The sequence below is a fragment of the Diabrotica undecimpunctata genome, chromosome 10, assembly GCF_040954645.1.
Source record: "Diabrotica undecimpunctata isolate CICGRU chromosome 10, icDiaUnde3, whole genome shotgun sequence".
NCBI classification, from domain to species: domain Eukaryota; kingdom Metazoa; phylum Arthropoda; class Insecta; order Coleoptera; family Chrysomelidae; genus Diabrotica; species Diabrotica undecimpunctata.
In genome coordinates this window covers 19,437,182-19,454,667 of record NC_092812.1, presented here as the reverse complement: position 1 = coordinate 19,454,667, position 17,486 = coordinate 19,437,182, and the positions used below count along the sequence as shown (strand labels likewise).

The 17,486-nt window shown below is 36.4% G+C and overlaps 1 protein-coding gene across 3 annotated transcripts in view; it reads right to left on the bottom strand.

Moving 5' to 3' along the window:
* LOC140452302 (SLIT-ROBO Rho GTPase-activating protein 1-like) overlaps positions 1 to 17,486 on the bottom strand; it is a 266,666-nt gene that overhangs the window by 60,074 nt on the left and 189,106 nt on the right. For all 3 annotated transcript variants that reach the window (XM_072546471.1, XM_072546469.1, XM_072546470.1), the window contains exons 5-9: positions 5,101 to 5,229; positions 4,406 to 4,627; positions 3,862 to 4,137; positions 2,802 to 3,072; positions 2,474 to 2,686 (exon numbers count right to left, since the gene is read on the bottom strand). In XM_072546471.1, coding sequence (XP_072402572.1) covers positions 2,474 to 2,686; positions 2,802 to 3,072; positions 3,862 to 4,137; positions 4,406 to 4,627; positions 5,101 to 5,229 — 1,111 coding nt within the window. The remainder of the gene's footprint in view (positions 1 to 2,473; positions 2,687 to 2,801; positions 3,073 to 3,861; positions 4,138 to 4,405; positions 4,628 to 5,100; positions 5,230 to 17,486) is intronic.

Genomic DNA, 17,486 nt, shown 5'->3' with positions numbered 1-17,486 from the left:
TGACAATGACAGAAACAGAAGCACAGGTATGTATTCAGGGACAGATCACTGATGCGTTTACGATAACGCAAGGACTGAAACAAGGCGACGGACTAGCTCCAACGCTCTTTAATCTTGTTCTGGAATATGTAATTAGACGGTTGACGGTGAGCGGAAATAACATACTTACAAACAAGTCTACCCAATTAGCAGCATACGCAGATGACATAAACATAATGAGCAGAACAATGAATGCAGCGGAAGAAACCTACGTTGAGTTGAAACAGAGTGCAGAAGCAGTAGGGCTAGCAATAAATACAAATAAAACAAAACTACTCATACAAACCAGATCAAATAGACCGGTGCAACAACACTTTATTGACGATATAGAACATGTAAATAGATTCACATACCTAGGAATGGATCTGGTCGCAAGCAATGAAGAAGAACCGGAAATAAATAGAAGGCTTGTGCTGGCAAATAAAGCCTATTTCGCGATGGGCCACATATTCAAATCGCGAGACGTACACCGGAAAACAAAACTCCGGGTCTATAAAACAATAATCAGGCCCATAGTAAGTTATGGTTGCGAAACATGGGTGGTGACACAGAAATCTGCCAATGCATTAGATGTGTTTGAAAGAAAAATATTACGTAGGATCCTGGGCCCAATAAGTGAAAACAACAACTGGCGAATTAGGTACAATAGAGAAATATACGAGCAATATAGCGAACCAACTCTAGCACAACATACTAAACTGCAGAGATTACGATGGGCAGGGCACGTGGTCCGCATGCATGAGAATAGAATCCCCAGAAAATTATTAAATGCAAGAATGCAGGGAAAAAGACCTGTTGGAAGACCTAAAAAGAGATGGGAAGATGAAGTCGATGAGGATGCCAGGAACTGCCTGGGAACGCGTTCATGGAAAAGAACAGCGGTAAATAGAGATGGTTGGAGAAGCCTGTTGAAGGAGGCCAAGGCCCGATTTGGGCTGTAGCGCCATTGGATGGATGGATAAGAGTAACTTCTTCTGAATCCCAGTAATTTTATCTGTCAATTGCAGGATATGAGTATTATTTCCCTGCAAAGACTTATTAAGATCATTTAATTTGTTAAATATGTCACAGAGGTATGCTAATTTTATTATAAACTTTGACTTAATAAAGTTTTGCGCATCATCATGTGATTCTGTATGTAGATACGTGTAAAATTCATATCTTAATTCGTATAAAGTTGTGAGTACGTTGCCTTTGGACAGCCAACGAGAGTTGCAATAATAAATTAAAGAGGTGTGCTCGGCCCCCATTTCTTCACAAAGTTTATGGAAAAGTCTTGATTTCACGGGTCGTGTTTTAATGTAGTTCACCACTTTAATAATGCCATCCCAACACTTAATTCAGATGTAACATTCTTTGCTGCTAAGGCCTCTCTATATATGACACAATGTGTCAATTTTACACTTGGAACCTTGGTTTTGAAGAGAGCCTGTAGTCCTCTATACTGTCCAGACATCGTTTGGGCACCATCCGTACACACGCCTACACAGTTGTCCCAATTAATATTATTTTCAGTCATATATGAGTTTAAAATCTCGACTCACCTGGTGCCCAGCACGGGCTCGGCTTCTAGAGTTTTGTCGAAATTCGATACAAAATCCGTGCAAACCCGTTACTCGGTGATTTTGGAGTCCCTGAACACTAATATCATGACCCCGTGTCCCCGTGTCATAGGACGGCATCCGCTCCTGGAGTTTTGTGTAAAGTCGATACAAAGTCAGTGCAAAATCGTTACTTGGTGGTTTTGGGGTCGCTGAGCATTAATATGTCGGCGATGATGTGCGAGGCACCTGGCGCCCAGGACGGGCGTCGTCTTCTAGAGTTTTCGATACAAAATCAATGCAAACTCATTACTTGCTGGTTTTTGGGGTCGCTGAACACTAATATCATGTCGGCGATGGCGTCAGAGGCACCTTGTGCTAAGAAAAGGTTTTTTCTCTTGCGGTCTGTGCATCGGAGACCATCACCGTTATGATTTTAGTGTGTAGCGACCCCAAAAAACCCACAAGTAATGAGTTTGCACTGATTTTGTACCAAATTTCCACAAAATTTCAGAGAGACGAGGCCCATCTTAGGCACCATGGGCATCGGAGACCATCACCGTCATGATATTTGTGATCAGCGATCCCAAAAACTCCCGAATAATGAATTTGCACTGAGTTTGTATCGAATTTCCACAAAACTCCAGGAGACGGGGACCATGTGCACCTGGTACCTCAGAGACCATCACTGTCGTAATATTCGGGTTCAGTGACCCCAAAAACCCACGATAACCCATTTCCGTCAATTATTTTCAATTTACAAATTTACCATGAATTTGAATCAATCAAATTGATTCATCTTACTGCAAAAATTTGGTAGCTTTTGGGCTGTTTATTGCTTTATTGCCTAGCCTATTTACGATTTTATTTAGTTAATTTTAGAGAAAACTTACGTGCTATTTCCATGAATTGTTCAAAATATATAATCGGGAAAAGTGGCTCCCTTAACTCTCTGAGGTACAACTTCAAGACACCCGCGACACTGTTAATATCAGAAGCATCTGTCATATCTGCTAAGGGATCTTCGCCCCTCTCAAACCATTCTCGAAAATTGTTAATCTCTACCTGGGAACCAGAGACTCTGAATATTCCTTGATGATGTAAACCTGCAAAATAGTTCTGAATAGTATGTGCATATACATAACGTAGATTTTTAATTCAGTTTTGATATAATTACTAGTTAAATATACAAAAAAATGCATTCGAGAAACATTCACTTACCATATAAATTTATCACCCTGATGCATGATCTCATGATGAGAGGTATTTCTTGATTTGTGGCCTCCTGGTACTCTTCGATAGAGCCACCAAACAGTTTGGGTTGTCCGCTCATTTGCAGTCTTCCGATTCTTTTGCGCTTTGGTGTTTTAATGACAGGTTTGATCGAATTGCAAAAATCTGGTGCTTCTGCCAGCAAAGATTGTCTTAAGAACTCCTGCTTGGCATCAAGTCGTGCAATTTTTGTTGAGCCTAAAAGGTATTCTCGAAATTTCTGAAAATAAAAATCCAAATCAGATTACAGAAAATTTTATATAATTGTAAAATTCCGGTGGGTAATGTTTTTTTAAATTTTGTTTTGTTTAAAATATTTTTGACTTTTCTCAGATTTTCCGATTGATAAACCCTTGCGGGCTAGATAATTTAATTGGTCACTAAATATAACATATAAATATAATATATAAATATAACTAAATATGTCCTTCTTTTGTGTCATATGGGTTAATTTTTGCTAAAATTTAAATATCTAGATCTAGACCAACTTTCTTTCATTTGTAGACCCAATTTGTAGTTATTCGACAGTCGTTGTTGTATTGTAAAAATAAGTCAAGAAACGTAATTTTATTTCCTGAGTAAATTGTATGTTGTTATGAAAGTTATTAAAAACTTGAAATGTATCGCAAACATTATGTGTTGAAATAAAAAGTCAGCATCGAAATATCGTTTGTATAACGGTAAGTTGTAGTTTATTTTAATTATAGCTGATATTTCCACGAGATTCATCAATAAGTTTACAATTGTTGCCGAAATTGGTGAACCCATGGCTACCCCGGAAATCTGAGAGTAGTATTCTTTATCATATCAAAAATATGTGGAGCTAAGAATTCTAAGATTTAAATAAAATAAGTTGAGTTAGAAAATATTTTAAATAGGTAAAGGGGAAATAACATCAGATTGTTTTAAAAAATATGGAAGAGTGTACTTCATAGAAGGAAAAATGATATTGCCAAGTGAAAAATATATCACTAAACTTGTTTATTTAGAAAATATACATAATACTTACAATTAAATAAAATTCTTCAGTCTCTTGCCTATCGGCTCTAAGCTTTATAGAAACAGTCTCAGGGGGTTTGCTAGCAGGTACTGCATTGTCACCAAAATAACCGCTACAGTCGTAGTCCTTGGCACATAACATTTCTAGTAGGGTACTTTCTGCTGTCTCTAGCGTCTTCCACACTTCTTCAGATTCTGCTCGAAGTGAAGTCACTCTCTGCTGTAATTGGGTCAGTCTTGTTTCCATTTCTCGGTGTAGAATACTCTGAATTGCAGGTTCTGGAGACTGAAGACATAAACATTTGTGGTGACATTTATATAGCTATTTTTTATTATTATTAAATATTGGAGCAGTAAACTGTACAGTTTATTAAGACCCAGGAGAAGAAGGCAGTCACAACAAAGATAAAGTTCCCGCTATAATTTTAACAAAAATAGGTTTCAAACTCCAGACAGGTATTTACGTTCTATCTATATAGACTTAATCTGGATTAAAAACCTGTTAAATAGAAATATCCTAGAAAGTTCATTTAAATAATAAAGCTTTGACTTACTTCATCAGTCTTCTGACGTTGAAATTCCAATTTTTTAGGAATCATAAACGCAGCATGGTTATTTTCTAAAAACTTCTGCTTGTCTAATCGGGAATCCAGAGAGTTGATGCAGGCCGATAATGAGTCTAAATCACTTTGTACAGATTTTTGGCGGCCTTCCTCAGCTGTTATATGCATCATTAATGCTCTGGAGATGCAGTTGTGGAAACCAAAATCCATACACTACAAAAAAAATGCACTGTGTAAAATATGCGTTTGTACTGAATGGAATTTCACAACATAACAAATGTATCTTTTTATTGTAAAGGGAATATAATATGAAACTTCGTGCTAATGAAGAATAAAAGAGAAAATATCATATTGGCATTCATAGAAATCTCTATTTACCAGAGGTTGTACTTAAATACTACATTTTTTATTTAAAACATTTTTTTCTACGACATACATATTCTTGATAAATCGATTTTTTTTAAATTTTAATCCCCCTACGGGGGAGGAGTTTAGCCGGAAGCCCGGGGTAAAAGTGATAAACTTTTTTGGGGTCCCAAAATTAATATTCTCGGAAAAATTCAGTTTGTTCGTATGATTTTTAGAGGTTCAGTGGCATATTTGTCTCTAACGACTGGAGTACAAATTGTGGAAGAATATTGCATTTACTAAAAAGTTAACCAAGTCAATAAATATCACATACTTACATCGATTAAATCGGAGAGATCATCAACGAAATACTTGTGGATCGTAGTGTTCGCAGCTTCTAAACACAACAAATACTCATTTTTAGCCTTAAGTGCTTTTAATTTGACGTCAGTGTATTTGTTTCGTCTCTGAAAAAGAAATATAAATAAGATTGAAGAAAACTGAGAGTTGCCTATTGTCAAATTGGTAAAACTATATGCACGTTTGGGATAGCAAGGTGTTCTAGAAAAAACACTTGACCACCCTCACTCATTTAACTGCCCTGATTCCATTTCTATAACGCTTGTCAATTATATATATATATATATATATATATATATATATATATATATATATATATATATATATATATATATATATATATATATATATATATATATATATATATATATATATACACTCGCGATCATAAAATCCGGGTCACCTTAAAAATCACCGATATTTCATTTTTAACGAGCTTTATCGTAAATAATAATAACACAAATGCAAACTAATGCATGTTTCTGAGAATTATTGTCGGCTTAGCGGTTTCCTTTGCAACAAAGAATTTCAATAGTGCCGATTTCGCGGAAAAGTGCACACTTCCCAAAATAAACGGTACCTGTAATTGCCGCTTGTTTTAAATGTCACATTTGTACTTCGACTTTCTGTTCAAACGTAACGAACAAACGTTGATTATTGCCACCATTAGTATTTAGTAGTGCCATTATTAGTGTTTATTATTGTTTATTTTTTGCTAAAAATACCCTTGACTGTTGTTGAAATGGCACAAATTGTTGCGCTTGTGAAAGACGGTCACACTCAACGGCAAGTCGCAAGAACTGTTGGCGTAAGCCTTTCTACGGTATACGAGTGCTTCAACGCTTTCAGGAGAAGAGTTTGCTATCCAGACGACCTCGCTCTAGACGAAGAAGAATGTCCACGGTACGAGATGACCGTATTATGATGATTTCAGGCTTTACGAATCCGGACCTCAACTGCGATTATGCATCGAAATCGTCTACAGGAAGTACGAAATCGCAATGTTAGCGTTGCAACAGTCAGGAGAAGATTTCGTTCTTTTGGGCTATCTTCTCGGGTAATGGCTACAGGACCGCCACTTCGCCTGGTGCATCGAGTTGCACGAATAGCTTTTGCTCGACAATACGCGCATTGGGGAATTAACGATTGGAGCAAAGAGTTATTCTCAGATTAATCCCGTTTCTGCCTAACTGGATCCGATGGTCGTGTAAGAGTTTGGAGGAGAACCAGTGAATGATTTTCACAAGCTTACATTGCTCCAAGAATGCTATTTGGTGGAGTCTCGGTCATGGCTTGGGGAGGTGTATCTTCCGACTTCCGCACAGAATTACCCTTCATCGAAAATGGGTCCTTAACTGCACGAAGGGACATTACGGAGATTCTGGAAGAACATGTTATGCATACCATGGCAAGGCTTGGAGAAAACGTCGTTTTTATGCAGAACAATACGCGAACGCACGTTGCCACGATCAGTATGCAATACTTGGACGAGGTTGGAATTACGATGTTACCCTGGCCAGCTAGGTCTCCGGACCTGAATCCCATCGAACATATCTGGGACGATTTGAAAAAACGTATTCAACCCCAAACTTCTTCTCCTAACAACGCACAGGAGCTTAAGGATCTGTTGGTGAGAGAGTGGAATAACATACCACAACATGTAATCCGGAGAAAAATTGAGAGTATGCCCTGTCGTCTGCAAGATGTCATTAGAGCAAGTGGAGGCAATACACGATATTAGTCATTGAAATTTCACTGACATTTTACCACGTTCTGTATTTTCCATATTTTTTTGTATGCCTGTTTTATCAACAATTTGGTTTGTTTTCTGCTTTTTCAATAAAAACAATAAAAAATCGTTTTTTTTTTCTTTCACAACAAACATTGATGACAAATAAAAATACGTTAGCCTAAAAAATGGTTATTACTGCACCAGAGGCAAAAATATTCCAGAAATTTGAAATTTTCAAGGTGACCCGGATTTTATGATCGCGAGTGTATATATATATATATATATATATATTATATCAATGGTATTCCGGGTTTGACTCCGCGTTAAATGTTGTTGGTTTTGATAAAAACCATTTTGACGACGTTTCGGCAAGATCTCACTTGCCATTTTCAAGTCTCTCTGGATGGTCTGCTTCTTGTCGATGTTCGAGTGGAAGTGACGCTACGGGTGTTGGGCAGCTGGCTTTTGTAGTTACTGTGCGTTGCGCGCGCTCTTGTAATTGGTCCAGTGCGCAGGTCAGTGGGCGGGGTCTTGGTCGATTCCGTTCTTTCGTTATTCTTCGGGATAATTGGTTTCCATGTTCTTGGCAATCTTTGGGCATCGTCTCGAGAATTTAAATTATTTTCTTGTTTTTCTATCTCTATGGCTTCTCTGATAATTCGTTTTCTCTTGTTTTCGACATTCGCTAACATTACCGTATGTTTAAGGTCAATTTTGTGTCCTGTAGCTAAAGAATGCTGGGCTAGGGATGACGTCGTTTCTTTACGTTCGATGGCATTGCGATGTTCTTCTTGTCTTACTTGGATCCTTCTATTTGTCTGTCCAATATAGGCTCTATCGCATTCTCCACAGGGAATTTTGTATACTCCTTGGTTTTCTAGGGGAATCTTTGTCTTGGCAGATGGTAATATGTTCGCGATTTTTCTGTCGGTGTTGAAGACAGTCTCTATTTTGTGTTTTCTCAGGACCCTGCTTATCTTCTCTGTTGTGCCTTTAATATACGGTAGAGTGGTTTTGGCAATCGGTTTTTCGTCTTCTTTTATTTCTTTTGTTGTTTTTTGTGGTCTTCGTGCCATTTCGATTCTGTGTGTGGAAAAGCCGTTGTTTTTTAACGCTTTTGTAACTTTCTGCATTTCTTCTTTCTTGTGTTCTTCGTCTGTTAGTCGTTCAGATCTTATAGTCAGAGTTTTTATGACTGAATTCAATTGTGCAGGATGGTGGTGTGAATCTGCATGTAGGTATCTGTCAGTGTGAGTTGGTTTTCGATACACTGTATATCCAATGTTGCCGTTTTCTTTCTTTATTATTAAGACGTCTAGGAAAGGTAGTTGCTGATTACTTTCTAATTCCATCGTAAACTTGATCTTGGGATGGATACTGTTAATGTATTCTAGAAAGGCAGTAAGTTTGTCTACTCCATGTGTCCATATGATGAAAGTGTCGTCCACATATCTAAGCCATAGTTTGGGTTTATATTCTGCTGTTCTTATTGCCCGTTCCTCTATGTCTTGCATAAAAAGATTTGCTATCACGGGAGATAGCGGTGAACCCATCGGTGCCCCTTCAACTTGTTTGTACCGTTGATCACCATATATAAAATATGTGTTGTTTAAGCAGTGCCTCGTCAAATTTAGGGTATCTTGCGGTACTGGATATTTTCTGCTTATAATTTCCAAGGATTCATTGATGGGAACGTTGGTGAAAAGTGAAACAACATCGAAACTTACTAACAAGTGTCCCGGCCCAAGAGTAACATCTTTTATACGCTCGATGAAGTGGCCTGCGTTCTTAACGTAGGAATCAGCTTCTTCTGCGTAAGGCTGTAGCTTTTCAGCCAGGAACCTTGCCAGTGGTTGTAACGGTGATCCGATGGAGCTCACTATTGGTCGTAGTGGTAATCCATCCTTGTGAACTTTTGGTAGACCGTACAGTTTTGGACATCTCGATGATTTTTCCCGTGGAATAAGTTGAAAATGATGTTCTTTATTAATATTAGATGTTTGTATTTTTGCTTTTGTTGTTTTTTCTAGATATGTTGTCGGGTCAGTCGATATCTTCTCGTATGATGGATCGTCTAGAATATCTTTCATCTTTTGATCGTAGTCTATGACATTCATAACCACCGTAGCATTGCCTTTATCAGCTGGAAGTACAATGATTTCTTTATTTTTGCGCAATGAATTTAATGCCCCTTTTTCCTCGTGTGTTAAGTTTCGTTTTGGCGGTTTAGCTGTTCGTAATATGCGTGACACGTCTTGGCGTATAGTCTCGGCTGTGTCGGATGGTATATTGGTTATTGAACTTTCCACTTCGCATATAATATTTTCAATCGGTATGCGTGCAGGAGCTACTGCGAAATTAAAACCTTTCGAAAGAACACTCTTTGTGGCTTCATCTAGTGGGAAGTTCGAAAAATTATAGACCAGTTTACAGGTATCTTGTTGTGGCGTTTCTCTCGGTTGTTGTTCTAATAATAGTCTCTCGAACTTCTTAATTTGTTTTGTTTTTGTTAAGTCGGCGTTTGTCTCTGCTCGAAAGTTGCTGAGCGTATCTAATATGTTCCATAGTACCGGATGTAATGTGTTGCCAAGAATCAGGTGAAGTTTTAATATTCTCGAGTTTATCTGATTCTTGGCAACACATTACATCCGGTACTATGGAACATATTAGATACGCTCAGCAACTTTCGAGCAGAGACAAACGCCGACTTAACAAAAACAAAACAAATTAAGAAGTTCGAGAGACTATTATTAGAACAACAACCGAGAGAAACGCCACAACAAGATACCTGTAAACTGGTCTATAATTTTTCGAACTTCCCACTAGATGAAGCCACAAAGAGTGTTCTTTCGAAAGGTTTTAATTTCGCAGTAGCTCCTGCACGCATACCGATTGAAAATATTATATGCGAAGTGGAAAGTTCAATAACCAATATACCATCCGACACAGCCGAGACTATACGCCAAGACGTGTCACGCATATTACGAACAGCTAAACCGCCAAAACGAAACTTAACACACGAGGAAAAAGGGGCATTAAATTCATTGCGCAAAAATAAAGAAATCATTGTACTTCCAGCTGATAAAGGCAATGCTACGGTGGTTATGAATGTCATAGACTACGATCAAAAGATGAAAGATATTCTAGACGATCCATCATACGAGAAGATATCGACTGACCCGACAACATATCTAGAAAAAACAACAAAAGCAAAAATACAAACATCTAATATTAATAAAGAACATCATTTTCAACTTATTCCACGGGAAAAATCATCGAGATGTCCAAAACTGTACGGTCTACCAAAAGTTCACAAGGATGGATTACCACTACGACCAATAGTGAGCTCCATCGGATCACCGTTACAACCACTGGCAAGGTTCCTGGCTGAAAAGCTACAGCCTTACGCAGAAGAAGCTGATTCCTACGTTAAGAACGCAGGCCACTTCATCGAGCGTATAAAAGATGTTACTCTTGGGCCGGGACACTTGTTAGTAAGTTTCGATGTTGTTTCACTTTTCACCAACGTTCCCATCAATGAATCCTTGGAAATTATAAGCAGAAAATATCCAGTACCGCAAGATACCCTAAATTTGACGAGGCACTGCTTAAACAACACATATTTTATATATGGTGATCAACGGTACAAACAAGTTGAAGGGGCACCGATGGGTTCACCGCTATCTCCCGTGATAGCAAATCTTTTTATGCAAGACATAGAGGAACGGGCAATAAGAACAGCAGAATATAAACCCAAACTATGGCTTAGATATGTGGACGACACTTTCATCATATGGACACATGGAGTAGACAAACTTACTGCCTTTCTAGAATACATTAACAGTATCCATCCCAAGATCAAGTTTACGATGGAATTAGAAAGTAATCAGCAACTACCTTTCCTAGACGTCTTAATAATAAAGAAAGAAAACGGCAACATTGGATATACAGTGTATCGAAAACCAACTCACACTGACAGATACCTACATGCAGATTCACACCACCATCCTGCACAATTGAATTCAGTCATAAAAACTCTGACTATAAGATCTGAACGACTAACAGACGAAGAACACAAGAAAGAAGAAATGCAGAAAGTTACAAAAGCGTTAAAAAACAACGGCTTTTCCACACACAGAATCGAAATGGCACGAAGACCACAAAAAACAACAAAAGAAATAAAAGAAGACGAAAAACCGATTGCCAAAACCACTCTACCGTATATTAAAGGCACAACAGAGAAGATAAGCAGGGTCCTGAGAAAACACAAAATAGAGACTGTCTTCAACACCGACAGAAAAATCGCGAACATATTACCATCTGCCAAGACAAAGATTCCCCTAGAAAACCAAGGAGTATACAAAATTCCCTGTGGAGAATGCGATAGAGCCTATATTGGACAGACAAATAGAAGGATCCAAGTAAGACAAGAAGAACATCGCAATGCCATCGAACGTAAAGAAACGACGTCATCCCTAGCCCAGCATTCTTTAGCTACAGGACACAAAATTGACCTTAAACATACGGTAATGTTAGCGAATGTCGAAAACAAGAGAAAACGAATTATCAGAGAAGCCATAGAGATAGAAAAACAAGAAAATAATTTAAATTCTCGAGACGATGCCCAAAGATTGCCAAGAACATGGAAACCAATTATCCCGAAGAATAACGAAAGAACGGAATCGACCAAGACCCCGCCCACTGACCTGCGCACTGGACCAATTACAAGAGCGCGCGCAACGCACAGTAACTACAAAAGCCAGCTGCCCAACACCCGTAGCGTCACTTCCACTCGAACATCGACAAGAAGCAGACCATCCAGAGAGACTTGAAAATGGCAAGTGAGATCTTGCCGAAACGTCGTCAAAATGGTTTTTATCAAAACCAACAACATTTAACGCGGAGTCAAACCCGGAATACCATTGATATAACATACAGCTCCCGCGGAAATATCAAAACTAACATATATATATATATATATATATATATATATATATATATATATATATATATATATATATATACCGATTCGGCAAATTTTCAACTACCGTATACGTTATTCAGTATGTGGAACAAAGATAACACTTAATTGTTCGAATACGAGTGAGACACAATCCACGCACGGGGAGTAGCGAGTCTAATTTTTAAACAGTGTTGCGAAATTTCTGTAACATAACTCCTTCTAAAACATTAGTCGGATACATGAGTGTAACATAATGTTTAAATCCACTACAGTTCATTGTAGAATGAAAATTAATATTGCCCCAACAAACCTTACATGAACTAATCATGTAAGTATTATTTTTTAAACGATTATATCATTACTTCATTAATTAACAAAGAATACTGAATTGAGAAATTGAGATTCGACAACAGCGTGAGCTAAATAAATAACGCACTTCAGTAGACAGAAAAATAGTACATATAAACCATTTGCCCTCTCTACCACTTCCCCTCAAAAGAATAGGCGGTCCTTATCTGTACAGCAGGTGTAAGGTCAATAAGGTAAGGTCTATTTATTTGATTTTTAGCTGTCGTGGTAAAAGGTTGAAAACAAATAATTAACATGCCAAACGTATACAGTAGAACCTCGATAAGTTAAATTCCAAGGGAAAAACCAAATATTTTAAGTTATAGAGGTTTTAAGTTATCAAGGGTCTATGTTGTGATGGATTAATATAGGTCAGAAGTTCATTAAAATATAGGCATTTATTATACACTACATTACTACATACACTACATTCATTTATTATATTCGTTACAAAAAGTTAAACCAATAATTAAAGGTATACTCTACTAAAAAAAGTCTGTGATTTTCTTTTGTTTTAAACAATTCATAGATTCTAAATCGATTTGATTTTCAATAACATAGAGAAGAAAATACGTTATCTTTTATGTTTCTACACTGCTCTATAAATGATCGTACAGTCGTTATAGCACTCTTGCTTCGTTGATTGATATGCTCTTAGATGAAGTTTGTGGGTCGTCATTAAATTCATCGCCTTTATAACTTTAAATACAGTACATGTTGTTATTCCATCATTCAGGATCATTATTATCTTCCTCTTCAAAATGATTTCTTGAGGTTCTGAAGAAAAACCACAGGTTCTAAAGCAGTTTTTCACTGTGAGGAGTGTTACGTTTTGCCATGTTTTGTCCACCATCCTTATTACTTGAAGAACATTGATAGAAGAAATCGTATTTTGCTCCATATCAGCTATCATTCTTCTAACAACTTCTTTTCTGTATAATGTTTTAAAAATTTTAATGATACCCTGATCCAAAGGTTGAAGTTGTGATGTTGTGTTTGGTGGAAGAAATTGTACTTTGATTGCCTTTAATGGTGGTATGTCCCCGTGTGCTGTTCAGTTGTCGATGAACAGAACAATTTTTCTATTTCAAGTTGCCCTTTGCTAATCTATATTAATCAGCCATTTTTTAAAAAGTTCTGCTGTCATCCATGCTTTTTTATTGGCTTCATAATCCATGGGTAGTGATTTTAAACCTGCAAAACACCGAGGTTTTTTTGACTTACATATATAATTAAAGGTTTGAGGTTTTCTGTGCCCGTAGAATTTGCACAAAGCAGAATCGTAAGTCGTTCCTTGCTGTGTTTTTCTCCATAACATTTTTTATTTTTTGAATGTTAATATTTTTTCGGGAAGACATTTAAAAAACAGACCAGTTTCATCAGCATTAAAAACATCATTGGGATCATAATTATTCACTAAATTATGCAATTTCCATTGAGATTTCCATTCTTGGCAGACTGATTTGCTTACGCTCGTACTTTCGCCGCACATTTTTTTAAGGCTAAATCATTCGTTTATTGAAATTCTCTAACCAGCCATTGCTGGCTTTAAAATTATCGATTTTTAGTGAATTAGCAAACTCTACAGCCTTTTCTTTCAGTATGGGTCCACTGATACTGATGTTTTTGTTTCGATACTGTTTTAACCACGTAAACAAACACTGTTCCAAATTAGGGAATTCGGCAATTTTTGTCTCCTGATTCTTGTTTTTTTAATAGTTCGGTTTCTTTTTTTATGATGATTGATAATGTACTCTCGTGTATTCCAAACAGAGCCGCAACTTCTTTTCTTTTGAATCCATTTTCACTGCTTCTATAGCTTTTAATTTATCCGCATATGTTAGCATTGTTAATTTTCTTTTTGAACTCATTTTAAGCAAGGTATCACACAGTACCTAAATCGATGTTTCTAGAACAGTGATCAAAACTTATGATACAGTAAGCTGTTCAGCTGTCATTGGTAAACAATTTTATGTTATAGAGATTGTGAAAACATTTCTTTAAGTTACTGAGGGCCAATATTGATATTATTTATTTAAGTTATCGAGATTGTGTATTTTAAGTTGTAGAGGTTTTGGGCTCCGATGGGAAGGGAACATATAATTTTTTGAAGTTATTAAGTTTAAGTTATTAAGGTTTTTAAGTTATTGAGGTTTGACCTATCGAGGTTCTACTGCATTTTCAAAAAGAAAAGATTCAAATGGCGAAATGGTATTATGGGAACCATTCTATTGTAGAAATAATACAGTTATTTATTGCTGCTTTTTAAAAACAATAACTTTTTAAAAAATGTTTTCCGACGAATCTTCATTCACAATCCATAAACGTCATAATCCATCTGTCGTCCGCTATTGGTCTAGGGAAAAGAAACATTTGAGTATTGCTGTGAAAACACAATTCCCAAAGAAATTAAATGTGTGGACTGGCATTTATAACGATAATATAATTGGTCCATTTTTTATTACGGGAAATCTGAATGGACGAAAGTATCTAGATTTATTACGCAATCAGATTATTCCAGCAGTTCGAAACCTTGCGGTCAACTTTGATGATGTTTGGTTTCAACAGGATGGTTGCCCAGCACATAATGCAATCGAAGTTACAAATTATTTGGAACAAACATTTTCTGGACAAATAATTTCTACACGAGGAACAATAAAATGGCCCCCTAGATCACCAGATTTAGCACCTTTGGTATTTTATTTCTTAGGAATGCTAAAATCAAAATTATATCGGCATGAATTCGAACGAGCCACCAATTTAACAGAATTGTAAGAAAAAATTGTTCAACTTTGTAGTCGAGTACAAACAAATCAGCTAAATGCAATGAGACTTGCTTTAATTGATAGATTCGGATTTTGTTTAGCTTAAAATGGTGGTTTGTTTGAACATTTAATTGGTTAGAGATTTTAAAAATGCCTTTAATTTTAATTATTTAGAATAATTTTTTTGATTGGTTTTTTTCTTATAAAAATAATATTTATATTTAGTTAATGTTTGTTAAGTTAATTATTGTTTTATTTCCTAGCTACCACAGCTAAAAATCTACAAAAATTACATTTAAAACTCGAATACCTATAAGTGTTTGAGTTTTTCTTAAAGATTTACCGACGGAAAGTTGGCGACGAAATAATTTTATGCAAAGAACTGCACCCCATCAATGTCCGATAATTACTGTTGGTCATCGGTGTATTTTTATGCCGCTTCGCACTGTAAAAGAAGGCGTTGCCTAAAATTTTAAACTCTTCAGGGGAATAATGCTTTGTTGCCACACATAAATTACTTAAATCACTGTTCTTTGTTAACTAATAAAGTAATTAATAAAATCGATTAGAAAATAACAATTACGTGGCTACTTTATTTGAATTTTTTTGGGACAATATTAATTTTTATTCTACAATGAACTGTAGTGGATTTAAATATTATTTTAGACTCATGTATCGGACTAAAATTTTAGAAGGAAAGATGTAACAGAAATAATAGCAACACTGTTTAAAAGTCATACCTACTCCATCGAGATGGTGACTGCCTCTCACTTCTATTCAAACAATTAAGTGTTATCTTTGTTCCACATACTGAATAACGTATACGGTAGTTGAAAATTTGCCGAATCTGTATATATATATAATCAATCTGGTTTCTTATTATGTGGTTTTGATTATCTCCAGGTGCTTTCTATGTATATAATCTTCTTTTTGGTAGTTTAAACCAGGTGTTTGCGATCATTAGATTTTCTTCTTGGCAAAATTGGACCAGTATTTCTCCTCATCATTTCTTTGACCCAAACCAAAGTTTCCGACTATATCTTCGGTCCGCCCTTCACCTACTTTGGCATTAAAATCTCCCATAATAATGTTTAGAGCATTTTTTTTGCGATCTTCATTGGCTGTTTGATCTCTTGGTAGAATTCTGGTTTTTCTCCTGTAGAAGCAAATACTTAAATAAAGTTAATATTTCGAGGAGTGGTATTAATTTGTAGCATAGCTACTCTATCAGATATAGGATATAGGTATAAAGTTCTTTACACATTTACTGCTTTTCTCGTTAACTATAAATGCCACTCCGTTATAATGATGAGGATCGTCATTGCCAGCATAGTATATCACATGGTTATCGATGTTTGTCTGTCCAGATCCAGGCCACTTAACTTCACCGACTACGAGAATGTTGATTCCTATTCTTTTCATTTCTCTCACGATGTTATGACATTTTCCTGGCACAAAGACAGATTTTGAATTCCAGGTTCCAATTGTCAATGGGTGGTTCCTAGCATTTAATGTTCCACCTAATTGTTCCACTAATGTAGGACTGGAAGTCCTACAGGACACCATTCTAAGGTAAGCGAGTTGTGCGTATCACGTGGAAACATTGTTTTCTTTTAAATTCGATAATAATTAGAGCTACTTAGTTGTTTTCATATTTCCCCTGCTGCTCATATCCTCATATACAGTCCATTTTCTTTATAATATAAAAAAGATAATTTTAATTGCTGAGTGAGGAAAATGGTTGAAAGGTGAACATTGGGAAAGGATATTGCAATGAAACAAGTTTCAAGGTGGTGTTGGTGGGTGATTAGTTTGGAAGATTGAAAGTTAAATGGTAGTTAAGTAGAAGGGGGTACATGGACCACAGTAATAAAATAATGAGAGAATAGTAGACAGAGAATTTCATACCTTCAGTGTACCGAATTTTTAAATATTTTATTCTCCAACTACTCAACTTTATCATTAATTCAACAGCTTAAAGTTAACTTTAACTTATTTGTCAATTCAACTCCTACTTTGGACTCAATTCCAATGTTACTTTCATTTGTACGTAAGCTGCACATTTTAATCTTTCTAAAAGGGTTTCTAAACCTGTTGAGGCAGCTAGAACTTTTAACCCTCCGTTAGTGGCGTGGGTTACATACGACCCATTATTTCTACTCACAGATTTAAATCGGTAGGTGTCAGCGCTACCTAGACTTCAGTACCTTCCAAGCAGTGTGTGAGTGAATGTATAACATGGTTGTGCACAGTAACACGCGCTTAGTTGCCAAGCATTTCTATAAGTCTTTTAGTGGTTGACGACTGTCCCCCACGCCACTAACCGTATTCTTAAGTTTGTCATAGTAAGTTTTCGATTTAGGTCTACTAACTATACTAATTTTTTAGCAAATATTGATAGTACTTACAAATCCTAATTCTTAATGATATTAACTCGTGATTTTTACCAGATCTTACTTTTTTTAGAACAAAATGGAGAATTCGAAGAAGCGTAAAGTTGAAAGAAGTAACGATCCTGACGTTTGGTTGAAATGGTTCGAGGAGTTGAGTGATAAC